Source organism: Callorhinus ursinus, unplaced genomic scaffold (genome assembly GCF_003265705.2).
Source record: "Callorhinus ursinus isolate GAN/ISIS: 27379988/994484 unplaced genomic scaffold, GSC_fseal_2.0 scaffold90, whole genome shotgun sequence".
Lineage (NCBI taxonomy): Eukaryota > Metazoa > Chordata > Mammalia > Carnivora > Otariidae > Callorhinus > Callorhinus ursinus.
The window spans coordinates 1892109-1918470 of NW_027397152.1; the positions used below are offsets into that span (position 1 = coordinate 1892109).

Genomic DNA, 26362 nt, shown 5'->3' on the forward strand with positions numbered 1-26362 from the left:
AAACAAAATCTTTTTAAAAAATGTTAAAATATATATCTGTGCCACAGTAATACATATGCTTCTTTATAACAAGAATTAATAACTATCTTAAATTTGAAGTAGTGATGAGTATAAATGATATTTGACAGGTATCTGCAGAAACTATAATGTTACATATAAAAAAATCTGACTTTTGGTGATAAATTTACAAGTATTGCTAATATTATTGTTTTATGGACTATATTCAGAATTGAAGGAAATGATAACTTTTAGTTAGAGGTTAGTGAAAATAAAGATGTAAATTTTTCCCATACAAATTCTCTGAATTCTATCCATGGACCCTGGATGCCAGGTGAAGAACCCTTGAACTAAATAAACAGAGTAATGAAATATTTAACAAAGATCTTTATTCTATGTGCAACATAAAGGGAAATATTTAGCAATAAGTAATTTCAAACTTATAGAAATAAATAGCTTTTTAAAAAAATTAAGTTTAAAGCAAAAAGGAAAAGAATAAACTTATTCTGGAACCTATATATAGGGATGATTTGAAGAAAATAAAAAGGATACTAGCTAGAAAGTACTACAGTAAGTACATATGTGAGGTGATATAAAACCTTGGACAACTTTAGCAGCTGTGAAAAAAGAAAAAGAAAACAAACAAGGAGCAAATTTGGAAGTCATTATAGAGTAAAAGTTGAGAAATCTTTTAACTGGACAATAAAGGTAAGGAAACAAGGATTTAAACATTGCAGAACTAGGAGTCCACTGGACAACACCACTATGAACATATAAGAAAAATATGAAGACAGAGATCATTTCCTTGAATAAAATTATTCTTTTTTTATTGTTCTAGATGAGAATCTTTTTTTTTTAAACATTTTACTTATTTATTTGACAGAGAAAAACACAGCGAGAGAGGGAACACAAGCAGGGGGAGTGGGGGAGGGAGAAGCAGGCTTCCCACCTAGCAGGGAGCCCGATGTGGGGCTCAATCCCAGGACCCTGGGATCATGACCTGAGCCGAAGGCAAATGCTTAACGACTGAGCCACCCAGGCGTCCCTCTAGATGAGAATCTTGATGATGCTTCAAATATTCACACTCTAAGTTACCAGAGAGACTATATAAATCAGAACAGGTCCATCTTTAAAAATGAAAGAAATCCTTAGAGGACATAACTACTCTGGGGCGCCTGGATGGCACAGTTGGTTAGGTGTCCAACTCTTGGTTTTGGCTATCTCAAGATCACCAGATTACCCGCCTCAGGCGCTCAGCAGAGTCTGCTTAAGAGTCTCTCCCTCTGGGCGCCTGGGTGGCTCAGTTGGTTGAGCGACTGCCTTTGGCTCGGGTCGTGATCCTGGAGTCCTGGGATGGAGTCCCACGTTGGGCTTCCGGCTTGGCGGGGAGCCTGCTTCTCCCTCTGACCCTCTCCCCTCTCATGCTGTTTCTCTCTCTCTCTCTCAAATAAATAAATAAAATCTTAAAAAAAAAAGAGTCTCTCCCTCTGTTCCTCCTCCACCCCCACACTCTTTCTCTCAAATAAATAAATAAATCTTTAAGAAAAAAAAGAAACATAAGGACTCAAGATGAATCAATGTATCTTTGCTGATGCCTGCCCCTTCCCCAACCTTCAATTCATTCTCCACCCAACAGCCGAAGTGATCATTTACAAATATAAATTTGAAAATATCTTTCCCAATTGTAAGCATTCAGTAGCTCCCATGACACCTGAAATAAAACACAAATTCCTTAACATTGACTATTAAATTCCGCATATCCTGGCTTTCCTATCTCATCTGGAGTCAGTTTTCCTCATTTGCTATACGCTAATCCCTACTGGCCTTCCTTCAGTTTTTGAAGCACTTCTTTTATTAGGACCTTTGCAAGTGTTGTTCTTTCTGCCCAGGATACTTTCCCGCCACACTCTTCCAATAACTTCTACTCAGCTTGTGGTTGTAACTCAAATGTCATTTCCTTAGAGAGGCCTTCCCTGACCCACCTTCTCCTGTAAATTGTTTCTTTTCCTTTGACTCTCATTGAATCCAGTGCTTTTCTTTCAAAACTTGTATCAAATTATAATTATATATGTATTTATATACTTATTTGTATAACATCTTTCTCCTTCATTAGATCATAGGCTGAACTAGGGCAGAAATCATGACTCTTGTTTACTTAGCACTTTGTACTTAGAACATAGCCCAGTGCCTACCTGAAAGTAGTCTGTCACCATTTATTGGTGCAAATTGAATGCAAATGAATGACCAGCACATTATAAGAGTTAGAAGTAAAACTATGTCCTAATAGTTCTTTCACAATAATGGAAATCTAACACTTGTAGAAACTATTTTAAAACTTCTATTAAAATTTAAAGGAACCCATCATTCAAAACTTTCTTTTCCTTCTTCCGTCTCTTTCCTACCCCTCCTAGGCCTATACTTTGATCTGGATTTTGCTCCTCTTCCTTTCTACTTCACTGAGATTGCTTTAATAAAACAGTAAGCTAAAATTTTATAGCTATCAGTTCCTGAGATTACTTACTTGTTTAATTTTTTTTTTTTAGTACAGCTAATATATTCACATGGCTCAAAAATCAAAAAGGATTGCAGGGGAGGAAAAAAAAATCTTTCTCCTACTACCCTCCTAGATTCTGTCGCAGGAGCTATGTAAATTGGACTGACAAAAGGTAGATTAACAATAGAAAACCATACATATTTAATATAAGTTTTACATGACACGGGAGCCTTCATAAGGAAATGAAGACCACAAGAAATAAACTTGACTTTTTATACTACATTTGATGAAGAATGGAAAGTCCTGGGGACAACCTGGGTGGTTCAGTCAGTTAAGTGTCTGCCTTCGGCTCAGGTCATGATCCCAGGATCCTGGCATCGAGCCCCATATCGGGCTCCCAGCTCAGTGCAGAGCCTGCTTCTCCCTCTCCCTCTGTTGCTCCCCCTCCTTGTGCTGTCTGTCAAATAAATAAATAAAATCTTAAAAAAAAAAGAAAAAGGCACAGCAATGCAAAAACATAAAAAAAAAATGTAAAAACATGGTACTAAATAGACCACAAAAAAAGACACTTGTTTACAATATGAGAGCTGAAACTAGAAGCTGAACATCATGTTGTTCAACCTCTGCTGGGAATGTGTATGTGTAGAAAGATGCAAATTTTTTTTGCCATTCTGCACATGTCTGCAAATGAATTCAAAAGCACTATATTGAATTGCTTTTATTTTTTTTAATTTAGCCTCCATTTATTTGAGATTGGCACCTTGTAAATATGTCACTTTTCATAATTGGGCTGTCAGAACTACCACTTGGGCTCACATAAATGGGCTGCTCTAATAGTTACCTACTGGCATTTTCTTTCTGCTCAGATATGTGCTGGCTTATTGGCCTGGAACTCTAATGTGTCCTCATGATATTGGGGGATTCCATGTCTTCCAGTAGAAGAGCTCCATTCCATGGATTTACTTTGTTATGGTTGAATTGCTTTTTAATTTGGAAGTTACAAATTAATTTTAGTAACTGGGCAAATTCACTTTTATGAAGTCTGTGAATAATGAAGATTGACTATATAAAACTGAAAAATTTCTATTCCACTCCTTTCCCCTAAAGGCTTAGATCCCTCCTCCTCAGAAGTAACCACTATTATGAGTTTCTTGTATATCTTTCTAGAATTTATTATGCATATACTGGTAACTTAAACATACATGTATGTTACTTTTTATCATTATCATTTTATCATTTTTATCATTAATAATTTTTTAAAAGATTTTTTATTTATTTATTTGACAGAAACACAGCGAGAGAGGGAACACAAGCAGCAGGAGGAGTGGGAGAGGGAGAAGCAGGCTTCCTGAGGAGCAGGGAGCCCAATGCGGGGCTCAATCCCAGGACCCTGGGATCATGACCTGAGCCGAAGGCAGACAGTTAACAACCGAGCCACCCAGGTGCCCCTTTTTTATCATTAATTTTGAAGGGGTCTGGACTATGCTCCAGTGACATAAGGATTATTTTGAACTGAAGAAATTTGAAAATCAATGACTGTAGGAAGAGGCTTTTCCTCCATTCCTTTTATTTTCTTAAAAGCAAAGCTTCTCAAAAGAATTCAGTTGGAGGCACCTGGGTGGCTCAGTCATTAAGCGTCTGCCTTCGGCTCAGGTCCTGATCCCAAGGTCCTGGAATCGAGCCCCGCATCGGGCTCCCTGCTTGGCGGGAAGCCTGCTTCTCCCTCTCCCACTCCCCCTACTTGTGTTCCCTCTCCCACTGTGTCTCTCTCTGTCAAATAAATAGATAAAATCTTAAAAAAAAAAAAAAAGAATTCAATTGTCCTGAATCCCCTCCCAAGGAGTTTCACAACAGGGGACGATTAACTCTTATTACCAAAGACAAGAAGTCAGCACAAGTCAGCCCCTGGATAAGAAAACACCTAAAGAGACATTGTCATAAAACTATCATATATCCCACCTATTCTCCTAAGGGCCCATTCATTTTTCCTACAAGTCATATGTTCTCTCATAAGTTCCCCTCTACTCCTCCCCTTCCCCTATTAAGATGGCTTATAAACTCCAAAATCTAACCACATCCTTGAGTCACGTTTCTTTGTGAATGCCTGTGCATATATACATACTTAAATTTGTTTTTCCCTCTTGCTAGTCTGTCTGTTGTGCATTTAAAATGCAGGCTCCCAAGTACAAAATCGAAAAGGATACAGGAAAAGATTTTCCTCCCCAACAATTTCAAACAGCAAATGACAAATTATACAAAAATCGATCCATAGTACATAGATATGTGTATTTGGGCAGTACTTGTGTAATATAACCAAGAATTTATCAATTTCTAGACAGTAAAAATGTTATGTTCTCTACAGTAAGTACCTAGTAGCTGTTATCAAACAATTCAGAGACACATTCAAAATGGTACTGTGATTAACACTATGCATAACTGAAGGCTGTTTGTTTTATAGTGAGTATCTGTAAAAGCCTAACATCCCATTCTCTTAACCAATTTTTTTTTTTAAGATTTTATTTATTTGTCAGAGAGAGCTGGAGCACAAGCAGGAGGAGGGGCAGGCAGAAGGAAAAGCTGAGCAAGGCAGGCAAGGGGAGAAGCTGAGCAAGGAGCCTGATGCGGGACTCAATCCCAGGACCCTGAGATCATGACCTGAGCCAAAGGCAGTTGCTTAACTGACTAAGCCACCCAGGCATCCCTTAACCAATTATTTTTAAAATCAGTAATACTTTTAAATCAATGATAATTATTTTAGCTGTTTCTTTTAGTATTTACCTTCAGGTTTCTAATATATTTGTATTGCTCTTTTTAATGGTATCTACTTACTATTATGGTAATTGATGCATCAACACCACCCGTTTCTCCACTCTCATCCTCAAAATATAGTCAGTGATATAGTTAGTTAAATCAGTAGTTACTGATTGTATTGAAGGAGTTCAGAACACAGCACCCAAAAACATGATGCTCCAGCATACTATTTTGAGTTAAAAGCACTTGAAAAATAGCAGCTGCAAGAAGGACATTCTGATTCTCCTTCCTTTTCTTAAAAGCAGGAGATAAAATTCCCATGTGAAAGATATCGTCCCTATTTCAGAAGGAAAGAGAAATTCATGTCACCAAAGGCATGAGGTCGAGGCCATGATAAATCTATACAAACAAACCTTGTTAACCTAACCCCTATCTTTCTAGTCACTCACTCATATAACTGCTCCAGCCTAGTCACATTTTCACAATTTATTATTCTTTGTCCAACTCAGTATATAAAGCATTCAACTCAATTGGGTCTTAACTTTTCTTGTGAAGACTCCCAAGTGCATGTAAAGAAGGTATAATTAAAATTTGTATGTTTTTCCTGTTAATCGGTTTTCTGTCAGTTAAATTCTTAGGTCCAGCCAGAGACCCTAAGAAACTAGAGGAGAAATTATTCATCCCCTACAGCATTATTCTGATTCTGTGATTCAAGAGGAACTATTTATTTTTTTGTTTTTTTGTTTGTTGTTAATAACTCAAAAGTAAATGTAATAAGAAGCACCGAATCATAAACCTAACGTGTCATTATTATGGTGTCGTCGCTCCCCCTCTGGCAAGGCTGAAATTGGTTGTGGTCTCAGGAAACCAAGTTTACCTGGATCTGTTTTGTCACCTCTAAAATAGGAGAAATACTTGTGTTTTCTTCCTAAGACAAAGGTCTTAGAAGAAGCAAAGTAGGAGTAAGATAGAATAAGATAGTGAATTTTAGCCCCTTGTAAACTTCAAGTGTGAAAGAACTATGAAGCAAAATAATCACTAGACCAGGGGATTTCACAATTTTTGACTGAAAACAAGGTTCTAGCCTTCATTCCTCTCCTGATTGACTCTGGGCAAATCTTTTCATACTGGGGTGGCTGTTTTCTAACGGGTAATGCAGACATATCAAAGTTAATGAATAATTATGATATGTTTACACTGCTAACACAATTTATTCGGATGTATAACAATTTGTAAACAGCTTGTACTCTTCAGCAATCTCCAACTACCGACCAACTCTGATTTTATTACTGCTTCTAAATGAGACATTAACTACACTCGAAGCTATCCACTGTCCCCACAGACAGCACAGTAGAAATATCTAAGTAGGAGACTGCCGGATCACCTGGTTTCCTGAAGACACAGGAGACTAAGGTGGGAATGAAATGCATTTGCGGCAGATCCAACAACAAAATCGAAAGTTAGAAAACAATCAGAAATTAACAGGATTAATTAAACGGCGGTTGAGAACACTTTAGTCACTGTAGGAAAGCTAAGTATTTCGGGAAGGCTTGGTACATGTAATTACTTAACCTTAGCCTGCTAGCAAACTGGCATATTTCTCTGGCTGAGGCTGGCTCTTCAGCCTCTCGGGATTCCCAGAGCGCCTCGCGCGGCTCTTGGCGGGAAAGCAACTGGAAGTCACAAGGCTGCTGCCGCGCCTTCAACAGCGACGGTTGAAGGAAAACGCCTGCGCATCAGGCGAAGCGCGTGCTGCGTGGTGCAGCTTTGGTGGTCGCTGGCGCCAGCCCTCAGAGGTTCCGTAATGTATATGTTTGTTTGTTTGTTTTCTTTCGTGTTTGTTTTTGGTTTTTTTTTGCTTTTTAATCTCATTTTCTAACACCTCCCAACTCCTTTTAAGTTTCTTAAAGTCTTAATGGTGAAACACACGGGGGGGAATGTAGACCTACTTATTTTTCACAAGAGGTTCTTGAGACGAGGTTAACTCTGGCGTCTGGTCCAGGCTTTGTCAGGATCAATTAAAACGTACAGCAAATCGTCTCTTATGGGACCTCTTCCAGTTGAATTGTCTGATTTAAGAAAAGTGAAACTGGGGACCAAAAAAATTGAAACACATGAAAATAACAGTTATAATCGAGAAATTGGAATCAGCCAAAATCTGGAATATTTTCTGTTCCTCTTTTATGGTTGTTCCACAGGGTAGGACAATATGTCATTATATCGAGAGCCATGCTGAAGTTCAGTGAAGGAACGTTACCGGATTCAGTCAAAACTACAAATTTAAAACAAAAATTTTAAGATTTTTTTTATTTTCTTTTTTTTAAGTTTTTTTTTCTTTTTAATTCATTTGAGAGAGAGAGCGAGCAAGAGAGCTCGCACATGAGAGCAGGAGCAGGCGGAGGGGCAGAGGGGGAAGGAGAAGCAGACTCTGCGCTGAGCAGGGAGTCAGAGGAGGGAGGGGCTTCATGACCTGAGCCTGAGTTGAAGGCAGACGCTTAACGGACTGAGCCACCCAGGCGCCCCAACAGTTGTTGGGTTGTTTTTTTTTAGGTATACATATATAAAAGATCTTTATTATAAGGAATTAGTCACACAATTAAAAGTTCCAAGATCTGCAGTTAGCAAGCTGGAGACTTAAGAAAGAGTTGAAGTTTCAGTTTGAGTCCAAAGGCAGGTAAAGACAGATGTCCCAGCATAGCAGTCAGGCAGAAGGGGTTCCTTCTTATTCAGGTTTTGTGTTTCATTCAGGTCTTCAATTAACTGGGTGAGGCATGTTCACACTAGGGAGGGTGATCTGCTTTGCTCAGTCCAGCAACTCAAATGTTCATCTCATCCACAGCACCCTCCCAGACACATCCAGAACAAAAATTTTAGATTATTTTAAAGAGTTTGGCAGGGGCAGTTTTCATTACCTGATACCTACCTAACTGTAGCAATATACTCAATGCTTGAATACTGTGATTTACTTATTTATGTAAAGTTTATTTATGAAATTCATGTAAAATTTATTTTCATTTATTTGCATAAAGTTCTTTCTGACTTTACATGGAATAAACTAGAATATTAGGGATAAAGATAAGATCTGAAGTTAAAGTTTGTGTTTGTGTCACAAGGTTGAATTAAAGAAAAGACTTTATCGGAAGATGGCCACTGCACAATTGCAAAGAACTTCCATGGTATGAGTTTGTGTACTTTACTGTATTTTAATTTAGCTAATTTTATTGTTTCTTGAAGTCTCAACTCTTTTTATATTCTGAAGTTAGAGTCAACTGTTTGAGGGTTTAATGAGATCAGGAAATTCCATACTTTAAGAACTGAAGATATTTACTAAACTCTTTATAGAGTCAGTGGAGAATTGTATTAGATATTTGATGCATTGCATTAAATAACTGGTTCATATTCAATTTTCATTAGGTGTTAATAAATGCTGTTCTGTTGCTTTGATGAAATTATCATTCTTAGCAGTCCATTCCTAGGAATGAATGTCCATTCCTCACAAAGATAAAATTCTCATCTTTTCACAGTTCTTGTGTTATAGTTACCTGTGTCAAACCTAGTCAGTAACTAAAGAGAAAAGAAGTGTTATCTATCATGTATTATGCACTTACAGTCAACCTTCAGGAGGGTTTTTAACATGATTCTTAACCACTTTTTGCATTTTACCTTTAGACTGCAACCCTCACATCTTAGAAGCCACCCTGACTTTCTGGGGATTACTAACCACTATGGTTAGGAATTTTTTTTTCTTTTATGGTTAGGATTCTTTGGGAAAGTATCATGCTTATGCAAAATTAGATCTACTCAAAGTTCAGGAAGATGTTATTTTTAATAAATCTAAATTTATTATTAAATAAATCTAAATTTATTATTAAATAAACTTAATTTTCCTTGAATTTAGAGTGCATTGGTGTTTCCCAATAAGATATCAACAGAGCAACAGTCTCTAGTGTTAGTGAAGAGGCTCCTAGCAGTTTCAGTATCCTGCATCACATATTTGAGAGGAATATTTCCGGAATGTGCTTATGGAACAAGATATCTAGATGGTAATGTCATGTTTATATTTTGTTTGTTTCAGTTTTTTTAATGTAATGTTTATTTTAAAACTTTCGTTAGAGGTGTCTGGGTGGCTCAGTGTGTTGTGTCCGACTTTTGATTTCAGCTCAGGTCTCAATCTCAGGGTCATGAGTTCAAGCCCATGTTGGGTTCCATGCTAGGCGTGGAGCCTATTTAAAAAACACACACACAAAACTCTTTCTTTAAACATGTTTTTATTTTGGCTTGCTTTAAAACTGTAATTTTTTGACCCAGCAATTGCACTACTAGGTATCTAGTAAAGATACCTAGTAGTATAGTAAAGATACCTAGTAGTAGTCCATAAAGATGGACTACTACTCAGCCATCAAAAAATGAAATCTTGCCATTTGCAATGACATGGATGGAACTAGAGGGTATTATGCTAAGTGAAATAATCAGAGGACAATTATCGTATGAACTTACTCATATGTGGAATTTAAGAAACAAAACAGAAGATCATAGGGGAAGAGAGGGAAAAATAAGACAAAATCAGAGAGTGAGACAAACCATAAGAGACTCTTAAATAGGAAACAAACTGAGGGTTGCTGGAAGGGAAGGGGTGAAGGACACTGAGAGCACATTGTGATGTAATGAGCACTGCATATTATATAGGACTGATGAATCACACTGAACTCTACCTCTGAAACTAATAATACACTATATATTAATTAATTAAATTTAAATTAAAAAATAAAATAAGTAAAAGGGGAAAAATAATAGATAAAACTGTAATTTTTGCTTAGAGATTTTTTTAAATAACAGTTTTATTAAGATATATTCACATACCTGACAATTCATGAATTTAAAGTGCACAGTTGAAAGATTTTTAGTATATTCAAATCGGTGTGCAACCATTACCACAGTCAATTTTAGAACATTTCATCAACCCATAAGAGAACTCCATACCCACTAAGTGATTCTCCACTTCTCCCACCTCCCCAGTCCTAGGCATCCACCAATCTGCACTCTGTCTCTATGGATTTGCCTATTCTGGACATTTCATATAAATGGAATCATACAATATGTGGTCCTTTGTGACCAGCTTCTCTCACTTAATGTTTTTAAGGTTCATCCATATGGTAACATGAATTAGTACTTCATTCTCTTTTATTGCTGAATAATATTCCATTAGATGGATATACCACATTTTATTTATTCCTTCATCAGTTGATGAACATTTGTTTCAGTTGTTTATGCATTTTAGCTATTACATATTTTTTCTTTCTTTTTTTTAATTTGAGAGAGAGGACCGATGAGCAGGAGCGGGGAGGGGCAGAGGGAGAGAATCTCAAGCAGACTCTGTGCTGAGCGTGGAGCCTGACGTGGAGCTTGATCTCACGACCCTGAGATCATGACCTGAGCCAAAATCAAGAGTCAGATGCTGAACCAACTGAGCCACCCAGGCGCTCCACCTTTTGGGCTATTATAAATAATGCCACTTTCATGTACAAGTTTTTGTGTGGACTAAGTGGTTTTTAAAAAGTATATTTAAGGGGTGCCTGGGTGGTGCAGTTGGTTCAGCATCCGAATCTTAGTTTCAGTTCAGGCCTGATCTCAGGGTCTTCAGATCGAGCCCTACATGGGGCTCAGCCATCAGCACAGAGTCTGCTTGAGTTTCTCTCTCCCTCTCCCTCTGCCCCTCCTCCCTGTGCACATGCTCTGTCTCTCACTGAAATAAATAAATAAATCAATAAATCTTTTTTTAAGTATATTTAATACCTTTGGAAGCACTTAATCATAAAATTTTTCCTCAGTTTCGCAAGTTTAATTTTACCTGAGATTACTCTTATATTGATGAACTAAGTAGATAAAAGCATTCTATTATTATTAGCTTTGTACACTGGTAGTATATGTTCTTGTGTTATTTTAAGGAAGTAAAATAATAAAGCCTATTTATACTACAGTAATAATTCATTACCCAGCCCATGGTATGTACCTAACTTTGTGAGCTAACTATATGCTGGGGCAATATGTTACGCTATGTTATGTATTCTATCTTGTTAATTCATATTACAGGTCTGTGGGTTAGATATTATATCTATTTTTCAGATAAGGAACCTGAGACAGAGATCTCAGTCCTTTCCATTGTGTTACCTGTTGCTTTCTTGCAGGTCTCTATCTCTGATAGCCAGTTAACTTCTTGGTCTTTTACAAGTATTTAATTGGAATAAGGGCCCATGCAAATACTCTAAGACTCTTGGATAATGATGGTGTGAAAGCATTATATCTAACTTTAAATATTTTATAATTTTTTAAAGATTTTATTTATTTATTTGACAGAGAGAGAGATAGCGAGAGCAGGAACACAAGCAGGCGTGGGAGAGGGAGAAGCAGGCTTCCCGCCGAGCAGGGAGCCTGATGTAGGGCTCGATCCCAGGACCCTGGGATCATGACCTGAGCCAAAGGCAGACGCTTAACGACTGAGCCACCCAGGCGCCCCAAACATTTTATAACTTTTAAAAAATAATTTTTTTCTACCCATCAACATGTATCTTAATCATTATGAAGCCATTTTATAGTAAGGATAAAAAGATTCTTTGTTTCCATAAAACCTTTCTTCTTTTAAATTATATTACTACCAATCATCTGGAAGTTCATTGCCATTTAATGATATATCTCTAATACACAGCTGAAGAAAATAATCTTCAGTTAAATTTCTAGTTGTTTACTAATCTTAAGCAACCCTATATTTATATCATTTTGGTGTTTAGATCTTTGTGTCAAAATTCTGAGAGAAGATAAAAACTGTCCAGGATCTACACAGTTAGTGAAGTGGTAAGTAAAAGAATACCTAATGATATTAAATTATTTTTTTCTTAAATAACATTTTTTTAATGTTACCAGACATTTTACCTCCTATCCCGAACCATCCTCTATCAACATTTTATATTTCTGCCACTATTTGTTTTGTTTTATTATTTTAAGCTGGTTAATAAGAAGGGAGCTTTGGGGAGCCCAGCTGGCTCAGTCAGTAGAGCATATGACTCTTTTTTTTTTTTAATTTTTATTTATTTATTCATGAGAGACAGAGAGAGAGAGAGGCAGAGGGAGAAGCAGGCGCCCAAGGAGCAGAGAGCCCGATGCGGGACTCGATCCCAGGACCCTGGGATCATGACCGGAGGTGAAGGCAGACGCTTAACCATCTGAGCCACCCAGGCGCCCGAGCATATGACTCTTGATCTTGATCTCAGGGTTGTAAGTTTGAGCCCCACATTGGGTGTAGAGATTACTTAAAAAAGATAAAATCTTAAAAAAAAAAAGAAGGGAGCTTTAATAAGAAAATTTTATATTCTTTAGTAATGAGATAACATGGAGACTTATTAAAAGAATTCTGGAAATGCATTCAGTCTAAAAATGAATCCTTTGTTATTTTTTAGGATGCTAGGATGCTATGATGCTTTACAAAAAAAATACGTAAGTCAATATCTCCTTATCTTTTTTCCTACAGTTTATACTCTACAAATGTAACAGCAATTCACACAAAGTAAAACATTAATTTAAACTAACTTGGGTATAGGCCAGTCCAAATTACTCAAAAGTTTGAACATTTGAATATTTTAAAGACTAATATTCAATCATTTTAAGCCAATAGAATTAATACTTAACAAATTTTGCCAAGCTAGTTTTAATTGTTAACATGTATTTGTTTTAGTAACACATACTAACTTCAAAAACTTAATGAATTAAAAAGTCTTTTAAAATACTTCATTTATTAGTTTCACATTCCTTCTACAATTTTGTTTATACTAATAATTTAATAAATTATTTCTTTGTGAGAGTTGAAAAGTAAATTTCTGTGTAGTCTAGGTTAAATTGTCACCAATTCTGAATAAGTGAAATTTCAATTAATAAGTGTTTACTGTAGACTGTAAGTGTTTTTATATATTTATGTTTATATCAGCATATATAAAGAAGTCAAGTTCTGAACAAAATTGTAAAAAAGATAAAATTTTATGCATGGTCACTAACTTCCCTTATTAAGGCATTAAATATTTAATACTAATTAAATATTGAGTGCCTGCTATGTGCTAGACACATATTCTAGGTAGGAGCTGGGTGAACTAACAGTGGTCAATGAGACAAAGAGGGTCCCTTCTGTAGTGGGAAAACAGTCAATAAAACAAGTAAATCAGATAATTTCCAATTACGTTAAATGCCAATAAAATACTGAGAGAAAGTGCGTCATAGGTGGAGAGGTGGGGTAACTTTAGATAGGGTGGTCCTGCGTAGGTTACATTTAAGCTGAGACTTGATTGAGAAGAAACCAGCCAGGCATTGACTTTGGGAGAGAGTATTTCTGGCAGAACAGCAAATACAAAGAGTTGAAGGGGAATTTAGAGTTCAAGAACAAAAAGAAGGCCAGTGTTAATGGGAATGGAATGCAATGAGCAGTAGGGGAGGGAGAATAGACCAGAGGAGCCTAAAGAGATAGGCAGGGCCAGAGCATTCAGGACTGTATAGGTAAGGAGTTTGAATTTTATTTTAAGTGCAAATAAAAGCCCCTTGAAGGTTTTAAGTAGAAATGTAACATCATTTGTTTTATATTTTAAATTAAAAATCACTCCGGCTGCTGTTAAGACAATATACAGTGGAAGGAGAATAAGATTGGAATCCAGGAGAATGGTGCTTAATCTGTTAATGCAGTACTGGTGAAAAATCACCAGTGCTTAGACCAGCATGGCAGAGAAGGAAAGAAATGAAAAGATTCAGGATCTATTTAGCAGTAAAACTGATTGGACTTGATAGATTGGTTGTAGAGTGTGAGGAAAAGATCCAAATCAAGGATGACTCAGATTTTTGGCAGATAACTTGAGTGGTTTATTTCCTGTGATTCTCTATTCCTATGGTCTCTAAAGCCTCTTCCCTTTATTTAAGGAGCAGAGTCCTGAACTCTACTTTTCTCTTTTCAAAATCAGTTCTTACATTGGTAAGGTTTAATATGTTATTTCACAATATATATTTTCCTTGTAACTGGCAGAAATGCCTGTATTTGCTTACGTCAATGTCATGAATGTCAACCTTCAGTAAGTCAACTAGAAAGAGATTTGGGGGAATAAGGAAGGACATCCAAGGTGGTGCTTTATATACATCATATTTTCTGCAAGATTATTTCTTATTAGGAATAAATGTTGAAATAAGACAAAGAATTCTTGTGATCCATCATGAAAAAATATTTTATAGAGTAAAAGTAAGATTTTTGTTCTTTGTTATATTTCAGCTAAGGATGGTTGTTCTAGCTGTAAGTATTTTTAAATTGTATGTTCTTTCTTAAAGACTTTCAAAGTCAGCCTTGCTTATTTAAATAACAGTAAAACCAGCAATTGATTATGTCATTTTACTCAAACAAATGATCTATTCAGTGGAAAAAAGTAACAAATTGATATTTTGGTGGGTCATTTTGTACTTTGTTTTTGCTGAATCCATTTAAAAGTTTAGTCTAAACATCCAATTTAGTTCTCCTTGAATACTTAGTCTTTTATAACTCAATTACAAATTATTTTTAAATAGGTATACACCAATCCAGAAGACCCTCAGGTAGGTGTGCTTAAGTTAGTAAAGAAACATAATATCTCTAATATCTAAATATAACATAAATTATAATATTTTATGCTTCTATTTTTTTCTTTTTTTTATCTTATGCTTTTAATTGTATTCACTTTCACATGTATTTTCACATTTGAACCTCATAAAGGCTTTTTTGAGGTAAGCCAAGGATTGTATTGTTATCTTTAAACAGATTAATATACTTACTGCCAGAGAGATTGTGTGACTGATCCTGGGCCACAAATCCAAAACCCCTTAGAAATAACCTTAATCTCCTGACTTCTGCTTCTATATAACGTTCTTTTTATAAAATTATGAAAGGGGTTGAGTTTGACAAAAAATAAGATTCTCATCCTTGAACTTTGAATATTCATCCCAATCCAGTCACGTCCACCTGTTCATCTGACAATTAAAGAAGGGATTACAAGAAGTGATAGGGAAAACCAATAACAAGAAACAAAGCAAAAAGATATTTGAGTACCTACTATTATTAGACTCTGTTCTTTGAGTTGTTTCATTTATTCATCATCATAAACTTCATAAGGTAACTACCATTATCATCTCCACTTTATAGGTAAGGAAACCTAGATACAAAGTTTCTTGCCTAAGATCACAGTGGCAGAACCAGAATTTGGACCTAAGGACGCCAGTCCATGATCTTGGTGCTTTAACCATGACACTATCCCTATTATAATATAGTTTTTCATTCAGTCATGGAGAAGCAGATTTTTTTAAAAAAGAGAGAGCTGATCCCCATTCCTGTGTGAGCACTGAAATGTAAAGAAAGCAATAAAAAAAGCTTCAAGAAGGCTAGCAATGTGTCTTCTCTTTGATACTCATGCCTGCAGTTAATGCTTAATATATGTCCATGGTGACAAAAAAAAAAATCTCATGGGCAAAAGCTGTGAATTAGTTGATTGTTCAGAAGCTAACTAATTGTTCAAAAAATATTCATTTAGTTTCAGATGTTTTATGTAGTTGAACATTTTTTCTTTCAGTAAAAGAGCAACCTTGTTGATTCACTAATATTTATTGATTGGTGTGCGAGGCACTATTTTAAGGGCTCTGTATAAATTATCCGATTTGTTAAATATTCACAACCACCAATGAGATAGGTACTATTTTCAACCCCTTTTATTAGCTGGGGAAACTAAACCTTAGAAGGCTTAAATAACTTGCTTCCGGTTATATACAGCAAGGATTTAAGCCCTGTGCTTAAAGCCATTCTGCTTGAGTAAGAGATAATACTGCCTCTCTTACCTGCCTGCTAAGGATTTCCTCCCCTCTGGTATATATGATATACATTACAATTAGTGGGAGAATATGTATCTCACTTAAGACTGAAGCCCCAAATCCCAAATCATGGGAATTTACTATTAGGACTTGAAAGTTTCAGTGGACCAATAAGGATTAACATGGCAGAAAAAACTATTAAATCAATGTTAAGAGTCATACAAAAGCTGTCTGTAGCTACTTGGTCACCAGTACTGTATATCAAATACATAACTGCAATGTTTTCTATTTAAGACAATTTCAGAATGTTACCAATTTAAATTCAAGTACTCTAGTAATGGACCAATCATGGACTTCATAAGGTATTTTATCATTTTCTTTTTGTATTACAGATTACCACTTATTCATATTAATACTATATTGCTAAACTTCAGGATTAATTCTTAAACTTCTCAAACATCCCCAATTAACCATTGAGGTGTGGCTGTACAAAATATCCTTCGTAGCTGCAAGCCCAGATTATGTGGCTAATTCTATACTATTTTAATGTGAAAGGAGCCAAAGAGTAGGAAAGCTATTGTATGCTTGAGTGATTAGAAATGTAATTAAAGTCCCTCATTCATTTCCTTTAAACATCTTATATAAAAGGCATATTAATTTAAATAAAATTATTAGTTTATAACATTATTAATAATGATATTAATTTTAATAATAGTGACATTAAAACATTTTATGGTAACTTTCAACTTAAAAACTTAATGGTATAATAGGAATAAGAATGTCAAATAGTAAAATGTGAAGTTGTTATCAGAAGCCATGGTGTCATAAAAGAAATTAATGTGTGATTCTCTTCTAGTAAAAACCAAAATAGTGAATCTAGTATGTCATCTGCTGACACCAAGAAAGCAAGTATTCTCCTCATTCGCAAGATTTATATTCTAATGCAAAATCTGGGACCTTTACCTAATGATGTTTGTTTGACCATGAAACTTTTTTACTACGATGAAGGTACTATTTATAATACATCCTGTTGGTACCTATATGTTTTATTATTGAAACAATTGGTTTTCATCCCAAATGATTTTAAGCACCTAAATTGTAATATATTTTTTGAAATTATAAAATTTCCATTAATATCAGTATTTGAAAAAGAAAGACTCAGGGGCTCCTGGGTGGCTCAGTCAGTTAAGTGTCTGCCTTTGGCTCAGGTCATGAACTCAGGGTCCTGGGACTGAGCCCCGCATCAGCCCGCCCCCCAGCGAGAAGTCTGCTTCTCCCTCTCCCTCTGCATGTCCCCACCATTCGTGTTCTCTCTCCCTCTCTCTATCCAATAAATAAAATCTTAAAAAAAGAGAAAAATTTGAAAAAATAGACTTTCAAATATACACAAACTTTTCCAGTGATATGAACATATCCATGTGAGGTACAACCTCACTAATAAAAGAAATGAAACAGTTGAGATGCCACTTTTCACCTACCGGAGCAGTAAAATTTGTAAACCAATTATTGGCAAGGGTGTGGGGAAAAGCAGGCACTTTTATAAATTCTTGAGGGAATGTATATAGGTGCAACATTTTTAGAAGACAATTTAGCAGTATCAAAATTTTAGATGCACATTCTCTTTAATTCAGAAATTCTATAGCTAGAAAAGTATCTTGAGAATATACTTAACACAAACATGCAACATTATAGGTTTATAAGGATACTATGCAAACTATTAAAAAGAATATGCTGATAATTTATCCAAGGAATATTAAAAATGGATTAAAAAGAAATGTTAAAAACAGCTAGGTGGGTATAGGGGCACCCGGGTGGCTAAGTCGGTTAAGCCTCTGACTCTTGATTTTGGCTCAAGTCATGATCTCAGAGTCATGAGATTGAGCCCCACTGGGCTCTGCACTCAGCACCAGTCTGCTTGTTCCTCTCCCTCTGCTCCTCCCCATCCCCAACCTCCCCACCCCCCACATGCACACACACACACACACACATATGCTCTGTCTCTCCCAAATAAATAAAATCTTAAAAAAAAACAGCTAGGTATTGAACAGTATGATCTTATTTGTGTTTTGTTAAGGATATACATATATATGAAATATATATTTTACATGTGTATTATCTTCTAGAAGTACATAAAGCAACAACAATAATAACAACTAACATTTATTGAATACTTAAAATGTTCCAGTTCTGGTCTGAGCATTTTACACACTTTAATTCATCTAACACCCACAATGACCCCATGGGGTAGGTACTATTATTATCCCCATTTCACAGATGAGAAAACCAAATCAAGGATGATAAATAATTTATTCAGGTTCATATAGTCAAATGAAAAAAAAAGGTTGCCTTTCTATACTATTTGAAATGTCTTCAATCTGTATTTATTATTATTGTTATTATGTTCTCTTCAATTTCATGATCACAGTTTATACTTACTTTTTGCAGTTACACCCCCAGATTACCAGCCTCCAGGTTTTAAGGATGGTGATTGTGAAGGAGTGATATTTGAAGGGGAGCCTATGTACTTAAATGTGGGAGAAGTCCCAACACCTTTTCACACCTTCAAAGTAAAAGTGACTACTGAGAAAGAACGAATGGAAAATATTGATTCAGCTATATTGTCTCCAAAACAATTAAAAACACCACTTCAAAAAATTCTCATGGACAAAGATGATGTAGATGATGAACAGGAGCATTATATAAGTGTCAGTACATTTTAAAGAGTTATAAAGTACAATAGTAACAAATGTTTGACTCAATTCTGAAGACTAATTCTAGTTCTCATTAATATTTATGTAAAAACTGTATTATAATCATAAACTCAAGGTTGGTAGGGACCTTAAAGAAAGTATCGGCTTTTCGTTTTAAAACTCTCTACCTTGGTACAAACATTATTATCAGAAATTTAAAAGCACAACTATTCTGAATGAAGCAGGGAATGGTCCTGGAGGCCCAGCCACTCACCACCTCAACTACCCTCATAGTGGACTCTAAGGAAACTCTGGTCTGGAGCATAATTTGAAAACCTACTCCAATCGCCCAGCTAATGTTGGAATCCTTTCTACCATACCCCTACTAGGTGCTCACTTTAGACCTGTGCTTGAACTTCCTTGGGGCCTGCAAAGTCACTGTCCTGAAGCAGCCTGGAAGTTCCCGGAAGGCAGGAAATGTGTCTCATCTTCGTAATCCTCCTGTGCCTAGCATTTAAGTGTACAGTGTGCATTCTCAGTATTGGTTGAATGGATGACTAGAAATATAAAAAAGTCTTTTTTTAATTGTTGCCTCCCAGGAAATCTTTCACATTAACATGATTGTTTTTTAATCTAATCTTTGTTGTTGTTCTGTTACCTCATTTTATTCTAAATTATAACCTCAGTACTTATGTATAGAGACTGACTTTTCTAATTTAGGTTTTGCCACATCCTAACAAATAGAAAATTCAGTTTTCAACCAGTTTAGTTGAAGAAGTCTTCTCAAAACCTAAATCCCGGTGATGGTTTATAAACAAATATAGCTGGGATTTATGTTGCATTCTTTAAAATATTTAAAGCTCTTTGACATATGTCACAAAGAGAAAAATAATTATAAAGTAGACCTTAAACTTCTTGCTATTTCTACCATACCATGACTGAGCTTTTTCTTCACAAACTCCCTGAAGAGGGTTGGGGCATTTTTTTATCCAGAGCATATGATAACATCTGTATAGCGATTCCGGAGATACAGAAGTAGTAGTTTTATGAACTTGTCTAATTCACTGCCCTCAAACAATAGTAAGAACTAAGGGTTCTTAGAACCATTATATATTTTTGAGAGAGTTGTGTATTTGTCCTTAAAGCAACCCTGCAAAGTAAAGTAGTAGTTTATATACTTTATTTGGATAAATATGGTACCTTGTTATGGTAATTATAGGACTTTATTTCTAGCAAGTGTAAGGTAGTTGTAGTGTTATGTTATATTTAACCTTCATGTAAAACACATTTGTTCATAAATACTTCTACCCAGTTGTTTTAATTGCTTTTTGAAATGTGTCCATTTTTTTCTTCATGTAATTATGTAGGATGATTTTGACATTGAAACTAAAATGGAAGAGCAGAAAAAAAACCCTGGATCTTCTGAACTTGGAGGTAAGAAATTGATGAAAACATAGATTAATTTACTTATAATTCAATTTTATGCCATTTTAACTCTTTTTTTTTTAACAGAACCAAGTTTAATTTGTGAGGAAGATGGAATTATGAGGTCTAAACAAAGTCTAGATCTTTCAATTTCTCATTCTCAGGTATAAATTTGATAATTCATCTCACTTTTAATTTTTTTCACAAGACTATGACATATGCTTATTTAGTTAATTTTCAGGTTTTATTATTATATTCAAGGTCTTTTAGAAGAAAATTAGGTCTTGGGGCGCCTGAGTGGCTCAGTCATTAAGCATCTGCCTTCGGCTCAGGTCATGATCCCAGGGTGCTGGGATCCAGCCTTGCATCGGGCTTCCTGCTCAGCGGGAAGCCTGCTTCTCCCACTCGCCCTGCTTGTGTTCCCTCTCTTGCTGTGTCTCTCTCTGTCAAATAAATAAATAAGATCTTTTAAAAAAGAAGAAGAAGAAGAAGAAAATTAGGTCTTAAGAATGCTTTTTAACAAAATTTGAAAAATATGTTGAAAGTTTTGAGTATATTACTGTGGGTTTATTTAGTAATAAACCTAAATACTGCTCATAGAATTTCAGAATTTCAGAGCTAGATAGAATCTTAAGCAATTATTCCACCACCTTTTGTATTTACAAATGGAGTATATAATACTTTTTGTTGCCTGGAGCAGGCACGATTAATTTCATTTTCCATAGACAATAAAATCTTGATATAACATTTAGATAAAAAGAACTTGAAAATAATGGGACTGATTATTGTCCACCTTCCTCTGCATTTCCCCTTTCTCTAGTTGGAGTGAGCTAAAGTTCTTATCTTCTGGAAGAGTAGTGTAGTGCCTGATGATCATTTGGGACTTTTTCAGTTCAGTGAATGATCAATTATATACAGTGTCAGTTTCATTATCTTTATCTTTGCCCTTTTTGTGACAGTAAGAACTACTTAAAATTAATGGTTTTCATTAACATAATAAGACCCTAGATTTTATCTTATTGAATTTTGGAGCCCCATTATTATGTTATGGAAAGTTTTTATTATGTTATGTGATTTTGTGTTATTATTTTCTAGGTTGAACAGTTAGTCAGTAAAACATCTGAACTTGATGTGTCTGAAAGTAAAACAAGAAGTGGAAAAATCTTTCAGAATAAAATGGTAAGTGTACCTTTAGATTTTTTTCCATTCTAACCGTATGATTTTTTCCTACATGTGAGTTTACTTGACTTCTTAATCCTTCCTTTATTGGACTAATATTTAGTAAGCACTTATTATGTGTCAGATATTTTACTGGGTGCTGGAGATATAACATGAATAACACATAGTTCCTGATCTTAGCTAAAAGTTTAGTAATTGGAAGTCAACAAGCAGTGATAGAGGGCCATGATAGCAGTTTGAATAGGCTACATGGAACAAAGGAAAGAATGGTGAATTTTATTGAAGGTACATAAAAGAGGAGAATTCAGGAAAGGCTTTGAGAAATGACACTATCCTCCAGACTCCCAAGGAATTGCCTAGAATGCCAAAATATTCTCATGTTCTGACTTGTTAATAAGACATTAAAAATGAATGTTTTGTATATATTTTGCATAAAATGAATCTCATGTTTTTAAGCAAAAAACCCACTGCTTTATTTTAGTTTTCTATTTTTCTAAATGGAAATTTGTATTTTATTTTAGACCTTTAAGTTACTCAGAGGTTCAGAGATGAAGAAAAACCATTCTGTAAAGTATTATATCTAAATTTAGGAAACAAATAGCACACTCTAACAGTGGTATAGGGGCATTTCTTCCCAACTCTTCATTCAGTGATGTCATGTTGGTAGCTTGAAGTTGGACATGATGAGAATATTCACATCATGGAAATCAGCAAATGCCTCAACTCAGGATTTGTTACTCCTAGAGAACTGGTTGTTAAACATTTACCAGCACACCAATGATTATAGTGCCATTTTTAGGTGCCCTTTTTTCCACGTTCAAGAGTCATATGCTCTTCCAACTGAGCTGGCCAGGTCCCCTTTTTCTACATTCTCCATAGGAAGTTTGAACTGGCAGAAGGCAGTATTCAAACTAGTATGCTGATGAAAGCAAGAGATAAAAGAATTTCAAAAATTAGTACAGCTTGCAGCAAAACGGTCTTCTAGGCAACTTCTACTTAGGATGAGTATCCTTTACTAGAATATGGCGAGAAAAGCAAGAATTAAAAAAAAAGTATTAGGAAGGATTTTCTTGTAATATGACATTAAGATACTTCGGGGACATAAATTCATTTCTGAAATTGCCCATGGTTTTGGATATGACCTCTCTGTCACAGTACTCCTGATTTTGAGAATCATAGCTGAATTATTGTTAGGAAAGGGCAAGAAATGAAAATATTTAACAGTATATACACTAAGAAAGTTATTGAAAAGTACATTTTCAGCATTGGAAAATAAGTATGTTCTTTTAGAGAATAGTAATATGACAGCTAATAATGTTTCATCATCCAATATTCATTTTAAAAACTGCATAGATAGCATTATTTACAATAGCCAAAAGGTGGAATAAACCTAAATATCCATCAACAGACACATGGCTATACAAATATAGTATATCTATACCATGGAATATTATTCAGCCATACAAGGAATGAAGTACTGATGTATGCTTCAACCTGGATAAACCTTGAAATCATGCTAAATGAAAGAAACCAGTTACAAAAGTCCACATATTATATGATTCTATTTATCTGAAAGTCCAGAAAAGAGATTTCTATAGAGAGAGAAAGTCTTAGAGCTAGTGGGAGAAGGGGGGAATTGGGAAGTGATAGCTTTACTCTACATTCAGAGAACCCAGGTATCCTATCTTAGTAGGAAATAGTTATACTAGGTGTAATTTTCAAAAAAAAGAGAATGAAGAAAGGGAACAAATCAACCTCAGGGTTTCTTTTTGGAGTGATGAAAGTGTTCTAAAATTGACTACAATGATGTTGCACAACTCTGAATATATTTAAAATTTTTGAACTGTAAAATTATAAATAAATGAATTGTATGGCATCTGAATTATATCTCAGGAAAGCTTTTAAAAAAAAAACTGCATATAGTTGCCCATAGTTAAAAAATCAAGTGTTGGTTGTTCTTTGAGAAATAATCAATTAGTAATTATTCCATCTTTGTGGAGGCTAATGGAAATCAACCAGTAAAATCTTCTAAAGAAAATCGGAAGAGAAGTCAACTCGAACCTGGGAAAACAGTAAGTTTTATGATAATATATAGGTTATATAATTCAATTGCCATTGAATAAAACGGCAAGTATCAGACTATCATTACTATAGATTAAATTTTATTTTTATTTATTTATTTATTTTTAATTTATTTTTTTTGGAAAGGGAGAGCAGGGAGGAAGGTCAGAAGGAGAGGGAAAGAGAAAGAGAAAGAATCTTAAGCAGGCTCCATGCCCAGTGCAGAGCCTGACTCAATTTCACAACCCTGAGATCTGACCTGAGCCGAAGTCAAGAGTTGGATGCTTAACGGACTAAGCCACCCAGGCGCCCCTAGATTAAATTTTAAATGATAAATATGATAATATCCCTGGATATTACCTCAAAGTACTGATATCCAAATCTTGTTTATATGTAATTGGTTCTAAAACATGAGGTGATTTTAAAATAAGATGTGCTATGTTAATTAAGTTTTTCCACATAAATATTTACTGATTTCATGAATGATTCAAGTAGTTGGAGAAATTTATAAAAAAATAAAATCGGTACATCCAGAAAAATATGAGTAGAATGAGAAAATGAGAGTATAAGAATATTTAGGCCATTTTATTTACATAGAGCTGAAGTTGGGCCACAAATCTGATCTGAGCTTCCTAGAGAACAAAAGTGAAGTATAAATAAGTTACCAAATAAACTTGTTCCCTAAAAAATAACATCTCCTCTTAGTACCTTAGGAGAAAAAAATTTTCTTGACCTAAATTTTTTTAACAGTTGTTTCATATTTGGGACCTTATTTTACCCAATCAGATCATGTATTTGTCATTTCTGAGATAAATATTTATATTTTTCAACTAGAATTTTTAGTATTATTAGTAGGTTAACATTTAGACAACTGAATATCTAAGACTGCTTTAAAAATCAAATGTTAAAGGGGTAATCTCAAAAATATAGTTAATATCATTTTCAATTTACATAACTTAAGGGGATTAAATAACTGATACTTCATTAATATATTAAGTTGTCTAACTTTTCCCAGTGTATTAAGCTTTGATTTTTTTCCCCAAAATCATTCAATTTGTATCATTAGTGAGTTCAGAAAAAATGAAAGTTGAGTAACTCAGGGAATACTTTTAGGAATTTTCTTTTTTTTTTAAGGTTTTATTTATTTATTTGACAGAGAGAGAGAGAGAGACAGCACAAGCAGAGAGAATGTGGGAGAGGGAGAAGCAGGTTCCCCACTGAGCAGGGAGCCCAATGTGGGGCTCGATCCCAGGATCCTGGGATCATGACCTGAGCAGAAGGCAGACGATTAACAGACTGAGCCACCCAAGCACCCCAGGAATTTTCTTTATTTGTTCTCCCATTCATTCAAAAGTGTGCAGTGAATGTCTAATATCTGTCAGGCACTGCTAAGTACCAGGGATACAAAAGGAATACATGATTTAAATCTTACATGGTGCCAAGGTAGAATATTTCTCTATCTGCAGCTCATTTAAAAATCTTTTTTCCGGGGCACCTGGGTGGCTCAGTCGTTAAGCGTCTGCTTCAGCTCAGGTCATGATCCCAGAGTCCTGGAATCGAGCCCCGCTTCGGGCTCTCTGCTCGGTGGAGAGCCTGCTTCTCCCTCTCCCACTCCCCCTGCCTGTGTTCCCTCTCTCGCTGTGTCTCTCTGTCAAGTAAATAAAAATAAAATCTTTAAAAAAAATAAAAATAAAAATCTTTTTTCCTTCTTATCCCCCAAAAATATTTTACTATTTTGAGGGCATAATGTTAGATCTATGTTTTTGACTTCTCCAACAACCCTAATGAAGACCTTACACTTTATAAATATATACTTTCAGCAGCCACCAGAAGATATATCAGTAATAAAATTTACCCTACTTTTTAAAGAACTCAGGTATCCTATCTTAGTAGGAAATAGTTACACTACATATAATTTTAAAAAGAAAGGGAAGGAAGGAACAAACCAACAAATCTCAGAAACATAAAAAAAAAAATCTAAAAGTAAAGACATGTAAACTGGAAAGTATCCTTAGCAGTTGTTTTCTTTTGACAGGTCCTTCATCACTTTGATTCTTCTAGTCAAGAGTCAGTGCCAAAAAGAAGAAAGTTTAGTGAACCAAGGGAGCGTATATAAAAATTATTTTTTTCTTCTGCACGTTTGCGAAGTATTCAACATTTAAACTACAGTACACTGTATTACTATTTTAACGTGTATTTGCCCTTCCTGTGAAAATTTATATGTAATCTTAAGCAGTTAGTACAGTAAAATGAATTTTTAGCTGTCATATATTGTGATCCTTAGTCTTATCTGAGACAATGCAAGAGAACTTTTGAATAAAACCAAAAGTACCAGTGTCATAATTGATTTTGCTCATTATCTACTCAATATTGATCTATCTTCCATTTTGGTGGATACTTCCTTTAAACATATATTAACTTTTAAGGCCCTCTAGAGCCAATTTTAAAAACAAATAATGTTTATTTTGTTATTAAATTTTGGTAGGAATTTACTTTTTACTTATGTTAAAACTATAACACTTAACTGGCTGTTTGTCCTGGTGTCATTAAAACAATGTTCTTCGGTACTTTGATAGAGTATATTAACATAGTAATACAGAACATACCATTAAAAATTGGTAATGGTCATATTTTATATATGTCACTGTGTGTCTGGATTTACTATGTTGGGCGCAACTGCCAAAAGAACTGGCGTAAGTGGCAACAGAATACTCTAGAAGAACAAGGAATTGAGACAATGACTCGGGTCAGAGCTTGGAGACCTTCTCAGCTGCATACTTCTGGAGCCAGGTGGTAGAACTGGGAACAAGGCTGGCATCTGACAGGAGGATTTTGTAAAGGCAGAGGCAAAATAAGGGGCTGACAAGGAAGGGAGGAGGAGATAAAAAATTACTATTCTGGGACAACATTTTCT

The 26362-nt window shown here is 35.1% G+C and overlaps 1 protein-coding gene across 6 annotated transcripts; it reads left to right on the forward strand.

The window, feature by feature from the left end:
• Nucleotides 1-4354: 4354 nt before the first annotated feature.
• HORMAD1 (HORMA domain containing 1) lies at nucleotides 4355-25791 on the forward strand. Of its 6 annotated transcripts, none has more exons than XM_073888460.1 (15): nucleotides 4355-7048; nucleotides 8356-8418; nucleotides 9141-9285; nucleotides 12028-12091; nucleotides 12694-12730; nucleotides 14535-14555; nucleotides 14825-14851; nucleotides 16388-16455; nucleotides 16950-17101; nucleotides 18539-18798; nucleotides 20151-20217; nucleotides 20296-20372; nucleotides 21304-21387; nucleotides 23388-23459; nucleotides 25484-25791. In XM_073888460.1, exons 2-15 carry the CDS (start codon nucleotides 8386-8388, stop codon nucleotides 25562-25564), a joined length of 1188 nt encoding a protein of 395 aa, XP_073744561.1. In that variant the 5' UTR covers nucleotides 4355-7048; nucleotides 8356-8385; the 3' UTR covers nucleotides 25565-25791. The 6 variants fall into 6 exon arrangements, with proteins under 6 accessions (XP_073744561.1, XP_025714218.1, XP_073744562.1 ...); XM_025858433.2 differs by having other exon boundaries at nucleotides 4355-7038; XM_073888461.1 differs by lacking the exon at nucleotides 23388-23459 and having other exon boundaries at nucleotides 4355-7038.
• Nucleotides 25792-26362: the final 571 nt, after the last annotated feature.